General features: G+C 43.8%; 1 protein-coding gene across 1 annotated transcript; it reads left to right on the top strand.

The window, feature by feature from the left end:
• Nucleotides 1–529: 529 nt before the first annotated feature.
• Nucleotides 530–19,524, top strand: LOC309544136 (doublecortin domain-containing protein 2-like; the record flags this gene model as incomplete). The annotated part of the gene is made up of 8 exons (XM_082276512.1): nucleotides 530–594; nucleotides 4,253–4,384; nucleotides 5,911–6,045; nucleotides 6,153–6,192; nucleotides 16,377–16,445; nucleotides 16,520–16,667; nucleotides 16,762–16,865; nucleotides 19,458–19,524. Coding segments are annotated over 8 exons (760 nt in total), but the record flags the coding sequence as incomplete, so codon positions are not given.
• Nucleotides 19,525–21,536: the final 2,012 nt, after the last annotated feature.

The following is a 21,536-nucleotide window of genomic DNA, read 5'->3' as shown; positions in this document are numbered from 1 at the left end:
ATTAAGCATGCTCACTGAAGAAATGATGAAACATGCACCACACACTCCTGCTAGAATCCAAATAGTCACATGCAGTATAGTGTATTTTTTTCTTGCCATCGTAGTTGGTGCACAGAGCAGAAATATAATGTTAAAGCTGACATTTGTCATAAAAGGTATCTTTCACTTAATATTAATCATCAATACCTTACCACTCAGAATAAACTTAATAAAGATTGATGTTCCAGTATTGCATGATGGGTCCTCCTTAATAAAGCTTAGATAGCCAGTAGCTGAAGGTACTCTATCATCAGTTTTCTAGACTTTAAAAAATGTTGTAGTAGAAGTTTGGTGGTTATCTCAGTTTCAATGAGTCAACAGTTCAAAAGGGAGAGGTGTGTGAATTAGGTCGGCAGGAAGGGTGTTGATCTGGTCCCTCTGTGTTCAGAGGTAAATGGCTTCAACATTTAGGAAGGGCATTTACTAAGCATAGGACAATATAATTAATGCTGGCAGAGATATTTTTCCGCCCTAATGTTGTTCTTTCCAGATCTCCCGCAAGCCAAAAGTCGCAGGCCGCTGGAGGGAGGAATCTCACCTTCCCTGTATCATTCAGTGAGTATTTACTCATACTGTCTGCTTAAACTGGTTTGGCAGCACTTCAAGAATTGACTGTTAATCTCTTCATTCATAGAAAACATGACAGATGTGTGGAGATATGAAGTGAAACCTAACCTTATGTATACTTATTAAAGTGTTTGTTACCATACAAAAAAAAAAAAAAATTATTCGTGTTCCGTTAAAGCATGTTATACAGCACAGTGCTTGTGCTGTGTAATTTGGTCCCCCATATCACCTGAAAAATCTGGCTGATCCTGCCTGGTTCTGCCCTCCCCCTGTACACTGACCACGGTTTATCATGGCTGCTGAGCCCTGACACGGTGGTCACATTACATGCCTCCATCATCCACAGCTCTCCTCTCTGCTCTCATGTGTCCTCCGCTGTTAATCCTCAGATCTCTCTTCTCTCTCCTCCCCTCCTCCCCGGCTGATGTCAGTGGCAGTGCTTGGCCCTGCTCGCTAAAGCTGTCAGCTGGGCAGAAGAGAGAGCCGAGGAGTCACGTGAGCGCCGGGAGACACTCTGACACGGTATAAGGTATAATCTGCATCTGTTTAAACAGCATAGGCACAGGGACACATAGAATTTTATAACAGAGGGGATGGCATGCTTATACAATAGTGGGTTAACAACCAGTTTAAAGCGGAGTTTCACTCTCACACTTCTGATGCCGATGTCGGGGAGAGGCAAAGGAGAGAACTGACGGTTCGGGCGGCCGCTTTGCTGGATCATGGGACAGGTGAGGGTGTGTTTATTAAAAGTCAGCAGCTACACTTTTTGTAGCTGCTGACTTTTAATGAACACAAACCGACTGGAACTCCCTTTTAAGAATGGTGTGTAATTTTTAACATTAAGAAATTGGTAGTTCATAAAAACACAAGCAACTCTAATAAATAAAATCGAATAAATTGATTTGAATGTAAGTCGCATCCAAGTTGGATCATCATCTTAACTAATTCGGCTTGTGGCATGCGACTTGTGGGCTGAGGATACCAAAGGGAAACCCCACACCAAAATGTAAAAAAAAATAAAATGGTGTGGGGTCCCCCAAGACCATACCAGACCATGGATTTTGATGGGAAACTCCACACCATAAAAATGAAAAAAAAAATAAAAAATGACATGCCCCTCCCCCCAAAATCCATACCAGACCCTTATCCTAGCATGCAGGTTGGCAGGTCAGGAAAGGGGGGGGGGGTGAGCGAGCATGCCCCCCCTCTTGGACCAAATCAGGCCACGTGCCCTCAACATGGGGGATGGGTTCTTTGGGACACACCCCAAAGCACCCTGTCCCCATGTTGATGGGGACAAAGGCCTCTTCCCAACAACCCTGGGCGGTAGCTGCGGAGGTCTGCGGGCAGGGGGTTTATTGGAATCTGGAAGCCCCCTTTAACAAGGGGGCCCCCAAATCCCACCCCCTATGTAAAATAATATGGAGTACATTGTACCCCTACCCATTCACCAAAAAAAAAGAAGTGTAGTGTTACAAAAAAACAAGGACAGTTTTTGACAAGTCCTTTATTAAAAATTAAGAATGTCCCCGTTGTAGCTCCAATGTGTCCTTTTTCTCTGGTTCCGCCACCGATGTTTTCTTTGTTCAGTTCTTCTCCCTCCGCTGATGTCTTCTCCCTTCGGTCTTCTCCCTCCGGTCTTCTCCCTCCGGTCTTCTCCCTCCGGTGATGTCTTTTCCCTCTGGTGATGTCGTCTCCCTCCGGTGATGTCTTTTGCCGCCACCGACCCGCTAAAAAAAAAAAAACGATCTCGTCAACGTCAGCCGTCACAAGGGGGCAGGGTCTTTGGATGATGTTCACGAGATGGCTACTCCCCATAGCGATATAAAAACCAGCAGACAACAGAGCTGACACAAGGGTGGAAGCTTGCGTCGAAGGAAGGTCGTTTTCTTTTTTTTTTTTTAGCGGGTAGGCGGCAAAAGACATCATCTGAGGGAGAAAAATGGAGGAAGAGGTCATCAGAGGAGGGAGAAGACTGGAGGAAGAAGACAGCGGTGGCGGAACCTGGTAAATAAGACACATTGGAGCTACAACAGGAGACATTCTATATTTTTAATAAAGGACTTGTCAAAAACCATCTCTTGTTTTTGTAACACTACACTTCTTTTTTTTTTTTGGTGAATGGATAGGGGTACAATGTACCCTATACTCATTCACATGGGAGGGGGGGGATCTTCCAGATTCTAGTAAGCCCCCTGCCCGAAGACCCCAGAACCACCACCCAAGGTTGTCGGGAAGAGGCCCTTCTCTATATTATGATTGGGACAAGGTGCTTTGGGGTGGGGAGTTTAGAGCCCCCCCAGCCCCAAAGCACCCACCCACCGCTCCATGTTGAGGGCATGTGGCCTGGTATGGTCCAGGGAAGTGGGGGGGCGCTCAATGGCCCCCCCTTTTCCTGACCGGCCGGCTGCACGCTCGGATATGGGCCTGATGTGGATTTTGGGGGGAACCATAGGCCATTTATTTGGCGTGGGGTTGCCCCTCAAATCCATACCAGACTAAAAGGAATTGTTTTGATTGGTCAATGGACAAGTCGCAGCCATCTCAAAGTCAGATTAAAGTCGGACATGAAGTCGCAGGACAAAGTCGGTTAGGAAGTCATGCAACTTCAATGTCGGAGCAGTATGAGCCCGGCCTAACTAGGGGTAGAAGCAAGATAAAGCCATGTTGGTGTAAAAAGGCCTATTGTGGTTTGACAGCAGTTGTAGTGTATGGTAAATACATTTTAAACACAAAACAATCTCCACTATCCTACCCCACCCCACCCAAAAACCCACCTTCACCACTCCCTTATCGCCCTGAACCCAGAGTTAAGGAGGATAACCAGACTAGCACCCTCCAGCATGTGGGTGCTGGATGACTTTTAATTAAGTGTGACAGACAGACAGACAGACTTTTCTGGTATGAATGGCGTTAAATTTTATGTACTGTGACAATCATGATTAGTGAAACACATGCAGCAGAGCCCACACATGCAAAATAGCCATAAGAGCAGATTCACCCCACTTGCATTGTGTTAACACCCGTTACTGAAATGTTATTGCATGAGCATATGTGCATTGTAGTGCCCTTCATTTTAAATTGTACCCCAGCATACATATACAGTGAGTAAAAGCAGACCTGTAATACAGTGCATTACAGCACATATATGCCAATGCTAGTTGTGCCGCGTTGCTGAAAATAATGTTTCTTTATGCTCTGAGCTGGCGCAAATTATCATGCAGATTGCAATTTTTTTTTATCATCCATTCAATTTAGATTATCCAGATTTTTTACGAACAAAAATAACATTTAAAGCGGTACTAAACGCTCCTATCCTTTACAGCCAAGGAAACTGCCATCTTGGCCGCTGTTTGATCTACAGTTGCAATGGTGCTATGCATGCATGTTATCAGTTATAAAACCAGCTATTTAAAGGCTTGACAGTTATTTACAGCATGCCTTGTATGTATCTGTTTTGGGCAACAGTTAAACCGATGGGGTTTATACTGTATAGTATATCTTTAATACCCCCAGTATAAAGAACATTTGGGAATTTATAGTGACAAACAATTAGACATTTGTGTACAGTATTTTGTTAACGTTCGTATTCTCGATTTGTAGTTGCTTCTGTGTTTATATAATAATTGGCTGTTTTTGACAGTGTTTTCCGTAATGGTGATCTTATGACACCTCCCATCCGTGTTCTCATACCGCCAAGTATTCTGAGAGAATGGGAGCTGGTTTTAAGTCTACTAACTGAAAAGACCAACCTGTACAGTGGAGCTGTAAGAAGGTAAATACAGTATGAATGTGCAATGGAGAACTCTGTCTGTTTAGCTCAAAAGCTTTTATGGGAGATCAATCATTAAATCAGAACCAGTAAGCACTTCACAAAGTATTCATTGCAACCAATCTCATGAATACTGGCTTTGTAAGAGCACACAAAAATACACTGAAAATCTAGGAAAGTAAAATGCTAAACACTAAACACTGAAAGGAAAAAAAAGGTTATACAATATTTTAACAATCTAACAGTATGCCCACAAATCTGTTAATCCATATATCATTGCTACTAGATGTATCTGAATTGACAACTCAATATTTCAGGCAGATGCTAGGGCCATATATTACTAAACCAAACCAGTGGAGCAAAACGATTTTTTTATTGAGCTAGCGTTACTGTATCTTAAAATAATTTATTTTGGGGTCTGACAAAAAGATGTATTTCAAGGAAAAAAAAGTTTAAATCGGTCAACGAAAAGTGTGGGTTTTTTTTTTCATGTTTCCTGTACTTTGCTAGGTACAGACTGGCAGATTGTACAACATTGGCCATTCTCCAAATTATCATAAACTGTAACACATTATACACACACTTAGGCTAAGTTCACATGGATACCGAACGCAGAGCTTGCTTTGCATGACCAGTAATTCAATATAGCATGTAGGTATGGAATGTATTGCTTAACACATCCCAAATGCTGCATGTAGTGTTCTGATCAGTGCATTGCCCAATAAATGCAGAAGTGTTCTGCCCAATTAAGCTTGGTACATCCTTCCCAACCAGTAACTGGCAGATGCTTGGTAATCGCCTCCTAATGACATCCATGTAAAAAACTTTAGCAAGGCAGAGAAGCAAAAGTAGTAACTAGTCAAATTTAATTTTAGACCTTTGGTAATATGGTTGGTCTTTTCTCCAGCATTTTTTGCGTACTTTTGTTATTTGAATATTATATATTGGTATTTGATGCTGTCATGCCAGAAAGTGATTTATGCTGGTGGTACTAACATTTGGCAAACACATTTGGATAAAACTAATAGATTGCATAGTTTAGAATCCTCCATACAATTGCTACAGAAGCAGTGAATACATTTGAAAGACAAGGGGACCCCTTAAAGTTTCAGTAAACCCACATCATAAAAAACTATCAATAAATACTGTATTACATGCTTTTCATACTCACTCAATTACTATGAGATTTAATTCCTATATTCTGTAAAAAACCTGGTTGATCATGCTGCTCTCTATTACCACCTTCTGTTCATGTCCCCAATTCATCTAGGAATTTCGCAGCTGTGGTGGCAACTCTGCACATGCTCAGTTTTGAGTGAGTTTCTATGCTGAGCATTTCCTACCTATCACATCTGAGTCACACATGTGGGTGTATACACAGTGGTAAATGACAGCCCACTCCCTCCCTCTTCCTCCATGCCCACTAACCAGCTAAACACAATGGGGGCGGGATATTACATGTAATTTGCAGTGTGTTTTACTGTTATGTCCAAGTATGTAAGTCTTAGTGAACATTTTCTCTCTTCCAGGATCTGCACGCTGGATGGAGTCTCTATTTCTTTTGGAGCTGAGCTGGTATCTGGTGAATATTATGTTGCAGTGGGATCAGAAAGGTTTAAATGCCTCCCCTATGAGGAACTTCTAACACCATCTGGAGCAAACAAGTATGCAGTTCATTGTACATTGTTTAATATATGTTTTTACTAAATTTTGTATCCATTTTTTAAAAAATAGTTACATTTTCTTTGGATCATATCTATTTCTTCTGTAGAAGCCGTGCTGGTGTTAAGCGCAGGATTCCTAAAGTGGTGGTAAGAAAAAAGTTCATACAAAAATGGATTTGTATTGTTTTTTTAAGTATTCGGCAGACCTTTTTTGATCATGACCCTTCAACAAAAACGGACTGAAGGCCAGCTTCTGTCGGATTGGCTGCCATACACATAGGCCGAATGTCCTGTGTGTATGTTCAATAAAAAAACGGCTGATGCCCGACATTCATGATAGCAATTTACAAATACCTCAATGGTGATCCAAGTGTTGGAAAAACTGAAAATGTACTATCAAATACTTACCCTAATTTTCCTTTCCTGATGGACTCCATGGCAGCATACGTTTGGGTAGCTCTGCCCCCAGCTCCTACCCCATAGGACTCCACTCCCATAAATTTTCAGGCTGAGCCAGGGGCCACGTTCTGTAACTGCTCATGACTCTGGGAGGGAACTCCTGCAGCCATGGAGTCACTCAGGAAAGGAAAATTACTGTAAGTATTTGATAGTAAATTTTCAGTTTTCCTGGCAGCATACATTTGGTGAACAAAAAAATGGTTTAATTTCCCCCATTAACAGACAGTACTTTAATGCCAAAGTTAACAGAAGACAAAGATGCAGGTTCCACACAGTAGTGAGCCATAAATGCATTTATAGACGACCAGGAGGCCACCCTGCATATCACTTCCAGAGCCACATGGTGAGAGGCCGCCCAAGAAGTCTACACTATTCTTGTCTAATGTGCTGTCACCGCCTCTGGAGGAGTCAAGCCCTTGGCCCTATACGCTTGCTGGATGGCCAGCACAATCCAGGCAGCAATGGTTCTGGAAGAAGCTTGCTTTCCTCTGTTCTTCCCCAAAAAGAGTATAAAGAGACGGTCAGAGTGTCTGAAGGGAGCCGTGGCCCTCAGATAGGCTTGTAGTGTTTCCCCCACATCCAGGGGGTACGTACTGCCGTCTTGCGCTGTCTTAAAGATGGGAAGGACAATCTCCAGGTTTTCGTGGAAAACTGATGTCACTTTAGGTTTAGAATCAAACATTGAGATTGGTCTGGAAAGAAAGTCAGGAAAGGCTCCTTGCACGACAGAGATGCAATCTCAGACACCCTCTTCACCGAGGTGATGGCCACAAGGAATGTTGATTTAGCAGACAAGTCTTTTATCGAAGCCCCTTGGTGCAGAGACAAAGAGAAATGTGAAAGGTAGTCAAGAATGAGCGGAAGGTCCCACTTAGGAAACCTTAGTCGGACAACCAATGGATGAATTGCCCATGCCATGCTGGTAAAGGCTAAGAAGGCCGAAGTTTGGACTTTGAGAGAACTGACACTCAGGCCAAGATCCAGGCCATGCTGTATGAAATCCAGAATGACATGCACTTCGGGCTCGATATATGACCTAAACTAGTCTGTGGCAAGTTCTGCAAATTTCATCCAGATCCTGCTGTAGACCCTATTAGTGCTGTTTTTTCTAGTGCCCATCAGGGTAGACACGGCTCCGGAGCAGCAAGCAAGCGCCTTTAGCCTCTTCTTTCAAGAACCAGACCCTCAGGTGGAGGCGATCTGGACACGAGTGTAGGCAAGTGCCCTGCAGGAGAAGATCTGATTTGAGAGGTAGAGGTATCAGCTCTTGATAGCTGAGCTGCAGAAGAAAGGGAAACCAAGGTCTGTTCAGCCAGAAGGGAATCACAGCTACTACTACCACCTTTTCTCAATAGAGCCTCTGAAGGAACCTGAAGATGAGCCAAACCGAAGGGAATGCGTTTGCCTTTTGGAACCTCCACTGATCCGTCAGAGTGTCCACCTAAAGGGCCTGGGGGCATTGGCCTCTCGTCTAAAACGTCTCCAGGTTGAAATTGCATGGAGAGACAAACAGATCCCCCTTGGGGCTCACTCCCAGGGTAAGGTTCTACTTGAAGCACATCCACATGAAGGGACCACTTGTTGTTGTTCAGTGTAAAGCGGGAGAGAAAATCCACCTGGGAGTTCTGCACCCCTGGAACACACACCGCAGAAATGTTGGACAGGTTCTTTTGAGCCCATGACATGATCGGCTCCACATCTTGCAGAAGGTTTGGGCTGCAAGCCCCTGTCTGCCTCTTTATGTAAGAGAATGCTGTAGCAGCAGGTCTCCCAGCACTCCCGCCGGGAACCAGCTTGCCCTGCCGAGTCCTGCTCTTGCAGCTTCAGGTGTCTGATCGAACGCCCGAGGTCCTCCGGTCACCCTCAGATGTTTCTCTGAGCTTTCCACGCCCCAGCTGAGTTGCCGCCTCACGTGAGCCTTTCAACCCTGTCTGACACCACTTCCTCCTCTGTCAGCCGTTAGTCACGCTCTGCTTCTCAGCAGCAAGGGGTCCTTTTCCCACCTCACACAGCGGAAGACCTTCCGGGGGCAAACAGGGGGGATTGAGGGATTAGAAGGTGAAGCTACCACTACTGCTTCATTTTAGGATGGCTTTTCCCGGAGCTCCTAGCTCTGGCTCCTTCCTGGCGCCATCTGCAGGCTCCTCCCTCACCGAAACACTGTATTGTCTTTTTTAAACCCTACCACCCTACAAACTATGTAACATTCGGCCCCTGTGTACTAGGCTTAAAGGCAAACTTTTTTTTTAGATTTGGATAGCGTGGAGAGGGATTAGAAAACTACCCGCTACCTGTGGTAGGGATCGACCGATTATTGGTTTGGCCAATACTCGGAGGCCGATATTCACTTATTTGGAAGTATCAGTATCGGCCACAAACTTGGCCGATATGACCGATATTTTCTTAGGGTAGGGCCTATTGGGCTGCCTCCAGAGGGGAAGGGGGGGATGGGGATTAGAGTGCCGCCTGATTACACAGAGCAGGGTTCTTCTGCTTACCCAGCGTGGGCGCTGTCATACGGAGTCCCACCTCCTGGACTGGCTCCTACCTATGATAGACACACTGGTGATGTCTATCATAGGAGCAGGTCCAGGAGGCAGGACTTTGTATGACAGCAGAAGCAGAAGAACCCTTCTCTGTGTAAGCAGGCAGTGCTCTAATCCCCATGCACTGGTCACTTTGCATTGGATGGGGGCACTGGTCACTCTGCTTTGGATGGGGGCACTGGTCACTCTGCATTGGATGGAGGCACTGGTCACTCTGCATTGTTGGGGGCCCTGGTCACTCTGCATTGGATGGGGGCACTGGTCACTCTGCATTGGATGGGAGCACTGGTCACTCTGCATTGGATGGGGGCACTGGTTACTTTGCATTGTTGGGGGCACTGTTCACTCTGCATTGGATGGGGCACTGGTCACTCTGCATTGGATGGGGGCACTGGTCACTCTGCACTGTTGGAGGCATTGGTCACTCTGCATTGGATGGGGGCACTGGTCACTCTGCATTGATGGGGGCGCTGGTCACTCTGCATTGGATGTGTGATTGAATGTGCACAATATCGGCCCATATCGGCCAATACCGATACTTTGTGACCAAAATATCTGTATTGGTATCGGCCCTGGAAAAAACCTTATCGGTCTATCCCTAACCTGTGGCCCTGTTAAAGAGATTCACGCTCCCTATTTGTCCTGTTACCATTATCATTAAAAGGGAGATTAACAAAAATCCCAAATCGTAGTTGTCCGCAGAAAAGTATTGGAGGGGAAACTTTCCAATGTAGACAATAGTTCTAGTGACCCTGGGGTTCACAAGGAATTCCCCCTATTTGAAGGGATTTTCTTTCTACATCCTGTTTGGCTACAGGACAGGAAGTGAAGGGAAATCTCTGCAATGGGATACAGATAGCGGAGAAAAAAAACATTCTGACCGTAGTTCTAACCCTCCCTTGTTCTATCCAAATTAAAATCACAGTTTTTATGAATGAGAACAAGTGTGCAGCCTATTAGTATCAAAAAAGTGTCATAATTCCTTATTTCTATAATTACATATTAGTGATTCAGAAAGTAAGCTGAAGCATCAGCATGGCAGCCAAAAAAAGAGCATTTTCATAAACAGACCTCAGAAATGGCAGCCTACATACTCTCTCGTTCTGAGTGGGCATCTGTGGAAGCCCTCCCAGAACCCCGTCCCCTGCGCATCCTCTGGGGTGCATATGGAGCACACTCTGTGACAGCTGTGTCCTTGGGACACAACTGATCACAGATCGCAGTAAAGGGCCAATCACAGCATCCATTTGCCAAGTGATCAGCTGTTTCCAATCACAGCTGACCACATGTAAACAGACTTGAAAGTTATCGGCAGTCCTTTCCTCACGAGCTATCACAGCATGAGAAAAGAAGAGCCGGTAACTGGCAATTCTGACAGGGCACATTTACACTGTCCATCAGTGCAACCTCATCAGTGCCCATCCGTGCAGCCTATCAGTGCCCTTCAGTGCAGCTTTATCAGTGTAAAATTGGCTTGGGCAGGAAGGAGGTGAAAGTGCCCAATTGAATAATGCAACTCATTTGATCCAATTATCACATGCAATATTGAAAAAGTGAATTCAGTATGAGTATATTCAATATTTGCCACAAAAACAACAAACGCAAGCTAAATACCACATAGACTGACATTAAAGTCAAATGGTTTGTCTCATCCCTGTAATCTGATGGATCACCAGAAGAAAGAAAATAAATGCAGCCATCACATCTAAGAATTGGTAAGCTGCAATATAATAAATGTTTGCTTTTGGGTTTAATACTGCTTTAAAGAATGTATGAAAGTAATATAGCTGGTTGATAAGGAGACGGAACCCACCGGCATCCTAACAAGCACGCTTTTTTTTGTGGGAACGCGGGGAAATGCAGTTCAGCACTGACTGTATGTAAAAGCTAGGGGTCCTGGGGTATGCTGCACGACCTAGTGATACTGGCTCCTGGGGGATCTATTCAAGCTGGAGGGGATCTATTTTTGCAGGGAGTCTATTGTTGCTGGGGTGGGTCTTATACTGCGGGGGGGGGGGGGGGTAAGTAGTTGCTGGGAGAGATCTCCTGTTGTAAGAGGGGTTTATTGTTGCTGGCTCTGGGGAGATCTGTTGTTGTTGTCAGGGGTCTATTGTTGCTGCTGGGGGATGTTGTTTTGGGGATGGCAATTCTTGTTGAGGGGGATCTATTGCTGCTGGAGGGGGCTCCATTGTTACTGGCTACAGGGGATCTATGTTACTGCTTTTCTTGTTATCATTACCGAAATAATACTTGGTTCCCTGCTGACAGGAGAATGTAAAGGAAAGAGCTGACTTTAAAAAAATAAACATTGTGAGGCCCCACTCTGGTATGGATTTTGGGGAGGACCTCACGCCAAAAAACAAACAATAAAAACATGGTGTGAAACTGATACCAGATCCTTATCCAAGCAGGAAAGGGTGAGGGGACGAGCATGCTGGATGTTTATTTTTTGAGTGCAGGCTGTTGGCATGTGGCCTAGCATGGTTCATTGCGGCGGGGGAGGGGGAGTTGATACATGCTTGTTCACCTTATTCTAGGTCTGCCAGACTGCATGCTCGGATAAGGCTCTGATATGGATCGTGGGCCTTGTCCGTTTTTAACATTTTCTAATGTAAGCTCTTTTGTTTACAGTCTGCTGTAAGCAAGGAATCCCTGTTGACAGCAGGGATAAGTCATAGTTATTACTAAGATGGCGGTGTCGTCTCCTAAACAACCAATATCCCTGAGGTGAACTGTCACCCAGGCTGTGGTAAGTGAAAAAAAGAAAAAATAAACGAAATAAATACCACAGAATAAAAAAGTTAAAGCGGAGTGGAACTTCCGCTCATTTGCTTCCTCCCCTCCTCCGGTGCCTCATTTGGCACCTTTCAGGGGAGAGAGGGGAACGGGTACCTGTTTTTGACAGGTACCCTTCCCCACTTACTCCTTCCCCCGCTGCCGCGCCAATTTGAATGCGCAGCGCGCTTCGCACATGCGCAATAGGGACCCGCCCGTGAAGCCGCAAGGCTTTACTGCCGGGTTCCCTGGCCGGCAATGGCGGCAGCAGCACCCGACAGCCGATGGAGACATCGGCTGTGGTGCAGACATTGCTGGACTCCAGGACAGGTAAACGTCCTAATATTAACCACTGAAGCCCCGGAAGATTTTACCCCCTTCCTGACCAGGGCCTATTTTGCGATTCGGCACTGCGTGACTTTAACGGACAATTGCGCGGTCGTGCGACGCTGTACCTAAACGAATTTGGCGTCCCTTTTTTCCCACAAACAGAGCTTTCTTTTGGTAGTATTTTATCACCTGTGCGATTTTTTGATCATGCGCTATAAACAAAAAAAAGAGCGTAAATTTTGCAAAAATAACAATATTTTTCACATATTTTTATATGAAATTCCCAAAAACAAAATGTAAAAATCTAAATTTTTTTACATTTTAGGCCAATTTTTTTTTTACCATATGTTTGGTAAAAAAATCGCAAAAAGCGTATTTTGATTGGTTTGCGCAAAAGTTATTGCGTTTAATAACAAAGGGAAAGATTTTTGTCATTTTTGTTGTTTTTTTTTAACGCGTAATGGCGGCGATCTGCGATTTTTTTGCAGGACTGCGACATTGGGGCGGACAGATCGGACCCTTGACTGACATTTTTGACACTTTTGGGGTTACCAGTGACATTACTACAGTAATCAGTGCTATACATATGGACTGTTACTGTAAAAATGACACTGGCAGTGAAGGAGTTAACTGTATTGGAGAGGGAGGGGTTAAGTGTGTCCTAGGGGCGTGTTTCTAACTGTGATTGGCTGTGGCTTGATGTGTAAGAACAGTGATCAACGGTCCTACATAGTAGAACCGTTTGATCACCATTCTTACACAGGGGAGACTGACAGGCGGCTTTGTTTACACTAGCCGCCTGCCTTTCTCCCGCTGTCACGGATGATCGCGAGTGCCCGGCGGACATCGAGTCCGCCGGGCACATGCGCGGGGGGGGGGGTCCGTGCTCGCTCCCAAAACCCTTACAGGCTAGCGACGTAGCCCTACGTCGCTTTGCCTGTGAGGGGCTGACTGCCGACGTAAATAGTCGTGCGGCAGTCAGCAAGAGGTTAAAAGTCAGCAGCTACAGTATGTGTAGCTGCTGACTTCTAATTTATTATTTATTATTATAATTTTTTTAGAACTCCGCTTTAACTCATGCAGGATATAACCGCTCCAATACTGGGCACTTTCACCCCCTTCCTGCCCAGGCCAATTTTCAGCTTACAGCACTGTCACACTTTGAATGACAATTGCGCGGTCATGCAACGCTGTACCCAAATTCAGTATCATTTTGTTCACAAAAATAGAGCTTTCTTTTGGGGATATTTAATCACTGCTGGATTTTAAATTTTTTGCTAAAAAAAATTAAAAAAGACCAAAAATTAAAAAAAATAAGTTTTTCTTAGTTTCTGTTAGAAAATTTTGTAAATAAGTAATTTTTCTCTTTAACTGATGAGGCGGCACTGATAGGCGGCACTGATGAGGGGGCACTGATGTTGAAGCACTAATATGCAGCACTAATGGGCACTGATAGGTGGCACTGATGGGCACTGATAGGCAAGGAGAGCTGATAAACGGCACTTCCTTGTTTACATGTGATCGGCTGTGATTGGACACAGCCGATCACATGAGTAAAGAGCCACATCATCGGCTCTTTACCGAGATTGGAGTCATTCCATGTCCCAGGGACACAGCGCGCCCGCGATCGCAGCACTGCATGCCTCTGCAATCGGTGACACTAGGGCGACGTCATATAACGTCGTCCCAGAATGAGGGGAGATCCCGTCCACCGTCATTTTACTATGAGGCGGACGGGAGGAGGTTAAAGTGTGTTTTTTTTTGTAAATTGAATGCTTTTGGGATGAATACAGCATGAGTTATTTTAGCACAAACACTTATGATGTATTTAACTCTTAGTAAATTGAGCCCTGTGTCTGTGAATGCTCTGTCTCCTTGTGGCTGGCAGATTTAATTAATGTGTAGCTAGCTCTCACCTGCAGAGCACTGGCCTGAAAGACCCAGGGATTGTGGAATATGTAGTTTCCTCACAGTTTTCACACTTCAGGCATATGTCACGCATTAATGCGGTAATAAATTTAAAACTAAAAATGTTATCTATTGTAGCTTGCCAATTATTAGATGTGGTGGCCACATTGTTTTTTTTTTTTTTTTCCTCTGTTTTCCACTGATGATCTGGCCAGTAACACACCTCCTGTATTAGAGTACCTTCACGCTGGATGAAGGAGCACAGGAGCACCTCTGGACAACAGCATTGTCAGTCTGGGGAGGAGGATAGTGTTAAATGCAATAGCAGATTTAAATACACTAACTAATTGAAGCTGAACTCCAGAAAATACTTTCTAAACAGCTACAGCAACACTTTTTTCCTTTTAGGATTAAGGTTTTGGATAAATAAAAGCTGATTATTGTAAGCACCCCTGACCGTCTTGAATTGCTTATCTCAACCCTGAGCTGCTGCAACTGCAGGACAGCTTATTCTGTTGAAAAACAAAAGACTTACTGGTCAACAGGTGAAAAAGAAAGAAAGAAAGAGAGAGAGAAAGAAAGAAAGAAAGAAAGAAAGAAAGAAAGAAAGAAAGAAAGAAAGAAAGAAAGAAAGAGAGAAAGAAAGAGAGAAAGAGAGAAAGAAAGAAAGAAAGAAAGAAAGAAAGAAAGAAAGAAAGAAAGAAAGAAAGAAAGGAAGGAAGGAAGGAAGGAAGGAAGGAAGGAAGGAAGGAAGGAAGCCTAAAAAAGAGAACTAATGCAGCCACCATATTTGAGAATTCATATGCTGCAATATAACCGCTTGCCGACTGCGCACAGTATATTTACTGCGGCAGTCGGCCCCGGCCAGGCAGAGTGACGTAGGTCTACGTCGCTCGCCTGTCACTCCTTCCAGAGCCAATAGCGGGCGGGCGCGCGCCCGCTGAGGCGCGCGCCCGCCTCGGCTCGTTCACGGAGGAGTGCGGGAGTGTGACTGGCGGACCCGATGTCCGCCGGTCACACTACGATCGCCGGTACAGCGGGAGAAAGACAGAGCGGCTTGTGTAAACAAGCCACCTGTCAGTTCTCCCTGTGTAAAAGTGAAGATCAAACAGTTCTACTATGTAGAAATGTTGATCTTTGTTTTTACACTAGTAGACCTGTCCCTGCACAGTTAGAATCACGCCCCTAGGACACACTTAACCCCTCCCTGTCCAATACTGTTAACCCCTTCCCTGCCAGTGTCATTTTTGCAGTAACAGTGCATATATATAGCACTGATTACTGCAGTAATGTCACTGGTACCCCCAAAAGTGTCAAAAATGTCAGTCAAGGGTCCGATCTGTCCGCCGCAATGTCGCAGTACCGCAAAAAAAATCGCAGATCGCCACCATTACTCGTTAAAAAAAAAAACACCAAAAATGACAAAAATCTTTCCCTTTGTTAGTAAACGCGATAACTTTTGCGCAAACCAATCAAAATACGCTTTTTGCGATTTTTTTTACCAAACATAGGTAGCGTAAAACAAATTGGCCGAAAATTTTAAAAAATTTTGATTTTTACATTTTTTTTTGGGGGAATTTCATATAAAAAAAAGTGAAAAATATTGTTGTTTTTGCAAAAATTACGCTCTTTTTTTGTTTATAGCGCGTGATCAAAAAATCGCACAGGTGATCAAATACCACCAAAAGAAAGCTCTGTTTGTGGGAAAAAAAGGACGTGAAATTCGTTTAGGTACAGCGTCGCACGACCGCGCGATTGTCCGTTAAAGTCACGCAGTAAAAAATCGCAAAATAACCCCTGGTCTTTTAGCAGGAAAATCCTCCGGTGGTAAAGTGGATAATATTAATAATTGTTTTCTTTTAGGTTTAATTCCTTTTTAAACTGAGCAGTGCCATGTCCGATGCCTCATGTTTGTACACAAACGGAAATTATGCTCTGAACCTGGAAGTCACAAAATACTTGTCATGTCCGTGTTCATTACCAGGTCGTTTATATACAAGTAGTTAAAACCTCTTGGTCCGCAGGGTCCACCTGTAGCAGTATGTTTATTCTGAGCATAAAGACTCTACTATTGTAAAATATTAATTATACATCAGCACTGGAAAGCTTTCAGTGTTAAATTCACAGCCTGTCCAATACAGCTTGGGATCAGTGACATGATCTTGAATTCTCCATCACCACTAGCATTGGTAAATTTGAAATGTCAGAAACAGCATACTAGTACTAATATATGCAGTAGCCAGTAGTTGGAATTCTTAGTTCTTAGTTTGATTAAAGAAGAACCAATTTATGACTGTCCTACTTTTTTTTTAGACTGGCAAGAACTATAGTGTATCACATGATGGAGTTAGTGACTCTGTTCTACATGGCTCTCCAGTTCAGGTATGTGAATCTTACCTTTTTTTTTCCCTGGACCCACAAAAAGCTTCTATGATTATCCTTTTATCATTATTTAGGAAGATGAAAGGAGGGTCCATTCCACAGGTGCAGTACCAAATTCTTCCAATATCAAATACCCAAGCAAAGAGGAGACAGTCTTTCATGCGAAACCAGTGAGGGTACGTCCAACCCAGAAAGACACACCAAACCAGAATGAGACTGGGGGTGAGTGGTTTCCCTGAATTAATCTATATGTTACCTGTTTGGGGATAATTTGATGTTTTTTTGTCTATATACTTTTTAATATTGTTTTTTTCAGATGAAGGAGGGGTATTTAAAGTAAAGGAAGTACGACAAGAGCTTCATGGAGCCCAAGAAGTAAAGGAAGATTCTCATACACATGTGGAAGTCCCAGTAGACCAGGTCTGTTAGCATCAAAACTGTAAACAGAATGCAGTATTTCTTTGAATGGATAAGGAGAGTGGAGGGGCAGGTAAATGGCAAGATCTACCCTTGTCTATTCACTGAACGTCTTTAGACTAAATGTGATCATGTGACTGGGTTAAGGTTAGGAATCACTGAAAAATGTGTCCACTTCGTCTTCAAAAGCAAAGCTGAATTGTTTAAGCAGCGTGTAGGCAGGTGCAGTCTACTTGTTCCACTGCAGGTGGCGCTCTCCCAAATGGGCACCACATCTTGGAGATGAAGGCAAGGGATACACAGTTTCTTTATGGTTTCCTGGGTCACAGGGAAGCACCTGAATGGATGCTGATGCCCCATGTGACTCCAGCAGTTATCTTGGGTCAGGCGGAGCCTACTTAATGCCCTGGCTCTCAGGCTTGGAGCGCTTTTGGCCAGTTGGTAGAGTAAGGACAGGTACCCCGCCTGCTAGGGACAGCACAAGCGATAGGGAAAGGTTCATGATTCTTTGGACATTTTCCCGTTTGGAGCACTGGACAGCCAGGCCTCATTGCTCTCTCTTAACAGATGCTGTCAACCTGGCTGTAATTGTTGGAATTTGTGAATGTACCAGTTGGGCAGGCGTCCGTTTGGGTTGTTGTGGGCTGTCGTTGCTTTACTTCAATACAAGTTTCCTCTTGCATTTGTCTGTGTGAGTTACTGCCACCACACATGCTGCAAGTCCAGGGCCGTCTTCCCGAATGGGCATGCCCGGCGGGTGCCCGGGGGCCCCACTTGCCAAGGGGCCCCACACACAGGGTGGCAGTGATCTGTCCCCCCCCCAGGCCGGATTCGTTTACCTGGTGGTCTAGCCCTCCCCGACCAGTTTGTCCCCTGGGAACAGGTGCCGGCTGCTTTGCTGCGGCTCTGAGTCTCCCTGCACTAGTTGCTAGGAAGGCAGCCGAATGGCATCTAGCAACCAGTGACGTCCTGAGTAGAGAGGACCCAGCATGCACAGGGAAGAGGATCCTTCTCGGCTCGTCCTCCTCCACCCCTACAATGGCTCCACCCACCTCCTCCCTTCATGTGCTGTGCTAGTGTGCTGCTGTAGAAGGTAATTTAGACTGCTGCAGGCTGCTTGATTTTTCTCTCTCCCTCTCTCTCTCTCTCCATCCTCTGTGTGCCATGTACATCCTGTGTGCCATGTACATCCTGTGTGTCATCCTGTGTGCCATGTACATCCTGTGTACCATGTACATCCTGTGTGTCATCTTGTGTGCCATGTACATCCTGTGTGCCATGTACATCCTGTGTGTCATCCTGTGTGCCATGTACATCCTGTGTGTCATCCTGTGTGCCATGTACATCCTGTGTGTCATCCTGTGTGCCATGCACATCCTGTGTGTCATCCTGTGCCATGCACATCTTGTGTGCTATGTACATGCTGTGTGTCATCCTGTGTGCCATGTACATCCTGTGTGCCATGTACATCCTGTGTGCCATGTACATCCTGTGTGTCATCCTGTGTGCCATGTACATCCTGTGTGTCATCCTGTGTGACATGTACATCCTGTGTGACATGTACATCCTGTGTGTCATCCTGTGTGCCATGTACATCCTGTGTGCCATGTACATCCTGTTTGTCATCCTGTGTGCCATGTACATCCTGTGTGTCATCCTGTGTGCCATGTACACCCTGTGTGTCATCCTGTGTGCCATGCACATCCTGTGTGTCATCCTGTGTGCCATGTACATCCTGTGTGCTATGTACATCCTGTGTGTCATCCTGTGTGCCATGTACATCCTGTGTGTCATCCTGTGTGTCATGTACATCCTGTGTGCCATGTACATCCTGTGTGTCATCCTGTGTGCCATGTACATCCTGTGTGCCATGTACATCCTGTGTGTCATCCTGTGTGACATGTACATCCTGTGTGTCATCCTGTGTGACATGTACATCCTGTGTGCCATGTACATCCTGTGTGCCATGTACATCCTGTGTGTCATCCTGTGTGCCATGTACATCCTGTGTGCCATTTACATCCTGTGTGTCACCCTGTGTGCCATGTACATCCTGTGTGCCATGTACATCCTGTGTGTCATCCTGTGTGCCATGTACATCCTGTGTGTCATCCTGTGTGCCATATACATCCTGTGTGCCATGTACATCCTCTGTCTGTGCCATCCTATACTTGCCATGTACATCCTCTGTCTGTGCCATCCTATACCTGCCATGTACATCCTCTGTGTGTATTCTCGTGGGTGATTGTGGAGGCAGGGCCCCAGTGCACTGCATTGCCCGGGGGCCTATAAGGCTCTTAAGATGGCACTGGCTGCAACCCAGCTAAAGTGTGTTTTGAGTCATTGTTCATCTGTATTGTGAAGCATTTGGCTGAATTTGAGTACGTAGTACAACCGTTTACAGTTCAAAATTCATCCTACTGTTTCTGTCAGCAGCCATACTGTATTATTATAAACACTAATGACCAATTTCTGTTGCAGCCATATACAGTATACCCACTGGTACATATGCCCTGGATGCAAACTAATAATAATATGTGTCTGAGAATATCAGATTCAGTAAATAATATAAACAATGTTCTTCATTTACTACAGAGAGAAGCAGAGATTGTGCAGGAAGAAAATGTTCCTCGAAAGAAGAGAGGCCAGCACAAAGAGAACTGTAAGATTCCTGAACTATATCTTCTGAACTATAACAAGCTTCTTATGTGAACAGATTAATGTAAATATTCATTTCTGTCTTCTAGGACTCTAAACCTTTGGACAATGAACACTCCACTACCCCTTAACTCAGAATAAAGATGATGCTAGTTAAAACATTAAAACCTAACAATTGTAGCTGAAATTAATTCACTAAAGCAGTTGATGAAAAAGTGGTCTTCTTCATTCCTACATTTTTATTCCCCCTTCAGTTCTTCACAATCAGCTGAAACAACCAAAAAGAAGCCTTTCTGAATTCAAAATATTCAATTATATAATATATTATCAATCATATCATTATGGTTAGGTGGACCACTTCTTTTTTTTTCTCTCCAGAAATATACTGTAACACATATGGGACATTTGCCTTTGATACCAATTTTTACTTTTACTAAATAAAAAAAAAATGACAAAATCTTGAAGCTCCATTATTTTTCAAAGTGGCCCTATTGTTCTAGAATTCTTATCCACACAGGGTGAATACAGGGAGATGGAGCATGGCTAGCTGGATGGGAACTGCAGCATCCTCACCCATAACTGTTGCAATATATGTCAATTCTAAAAAAGTCAAATCATTCAGCCTAAATGTGTATGGTGCCCTGTTGGTACTTATTAGGGAAACATACTATTATTTCTAGAATGCATGCCTTGTGTTCATACACTGTACACAAGAGAACATGGGACATTAGGTGCATTGTGCTCGGTTGTCACCATAATGCATATGGAGAAATCAATTACATTGGCAACCATGCACACCTATACACACAGGGAAGACCTGAAGAATGCTTAGAGAGAAAAATAGGATAACCCTAGTCAGCTCTTTTCGGTGTCAGTTAACACCTTATGTAGAAATGGGGGATGTGTAACATATGTTAATCAGTAGGTAATTTATTATTTTTTTCTGTGTCATAGTCTCATCTTGACAGATAAGCACATCTCACCTTAACAAGTGAACATGTAATGTGTCAGGTTTGTACAATGCTTTGAACAGCTTTGATCTGTTGTGATTTTCTACACTAATGCAAAGAAGTAGTTTTATTTTGGAATGAAAGAATATGAATCACTATCAAACTTGATTCCCATATTTGGGTAAATAACAATTCACTGGTTTTATTAGATTGCAGACACATAGATTCAGCCACAATGAGCCATGACAAATGTACTGTCAGCACTGTAATGTTCTGTCATTGCTGCTTTCCAAGCATCTACTACACTGTATATACTATACAATATTGTAAATTTGGGCTGTATCTGGAAGTCATTTGTGCATTCAAAATTGGCATTCAAAAATGATTTGTGGAGGTTAGGGCTGTACTAATAGATCCATTTCAAGGTCAAGGAGGTAGCTATAACATAAATGGAACGTGACTTCTCAAGAGGGCTAAAGGTTTTGCTTCCACTATTGTTCCCACCACTTTGTTCACTGAAGAATTTATCTTTACACAGTTTTCAATGTCAATTTTATAAGAAAGTCACTGGTGCATTAAGAAAGAGCAGCCAAAAACTCTCAGGTGTTAGAAATAAAAATTGCATTGTTCGATTTGTTTAAGGAGACAGGCTGGGAAATTTTAAGATTTAAGCAATTGTATTGTAATGACTACCTAAAATTATTTCAACAGCCATTGGAAGAGTTCTCTATACCTAAAGAAAGTCATCATCTGTATTTCCAATGCATCATGAGATAGGCTCCCAGGAGAAGATATTAAATAACAGATCCCAATAAAAAAGTGATGTGGTGTGATTGCACATAGGGTATTTTTTCCTCTTTATACAACATATTAATCCATAAACATCTACTGAAATATCTCCGAAATGCAGAAAACAATGATCTGGAGATCATTAAAGAGGATGAACAATCAAAGATATAAAGAGTGTTTCTCTCTTTCTTGCTATCAACCTTTCAGAGAATAACTCAGATATTTCTTGTCCATAAACTGTATAGAACTCCACATTTGTTTTTTAAGGCAGGTCTTT

The sequence above is a fragment of the Pelophylax lessonae genome, assembly GCF_965119305.1.
Source record: "Pelophylax lessonae genome assembly, contig: HAP1_SCAFFOLD_1180, whole genome shotgun sequence".
Taxonomy (NCBI): Eukaryota; Metazoa; Chordata; class Amphibia; order Anura; family Ranidae; genus Pelophylax; species Pelophylax lessonae.
Note: the sequence above shows the minus strand (reverse complement) of the source record. Positions and strands in the feature narration are given on the sequence as shown.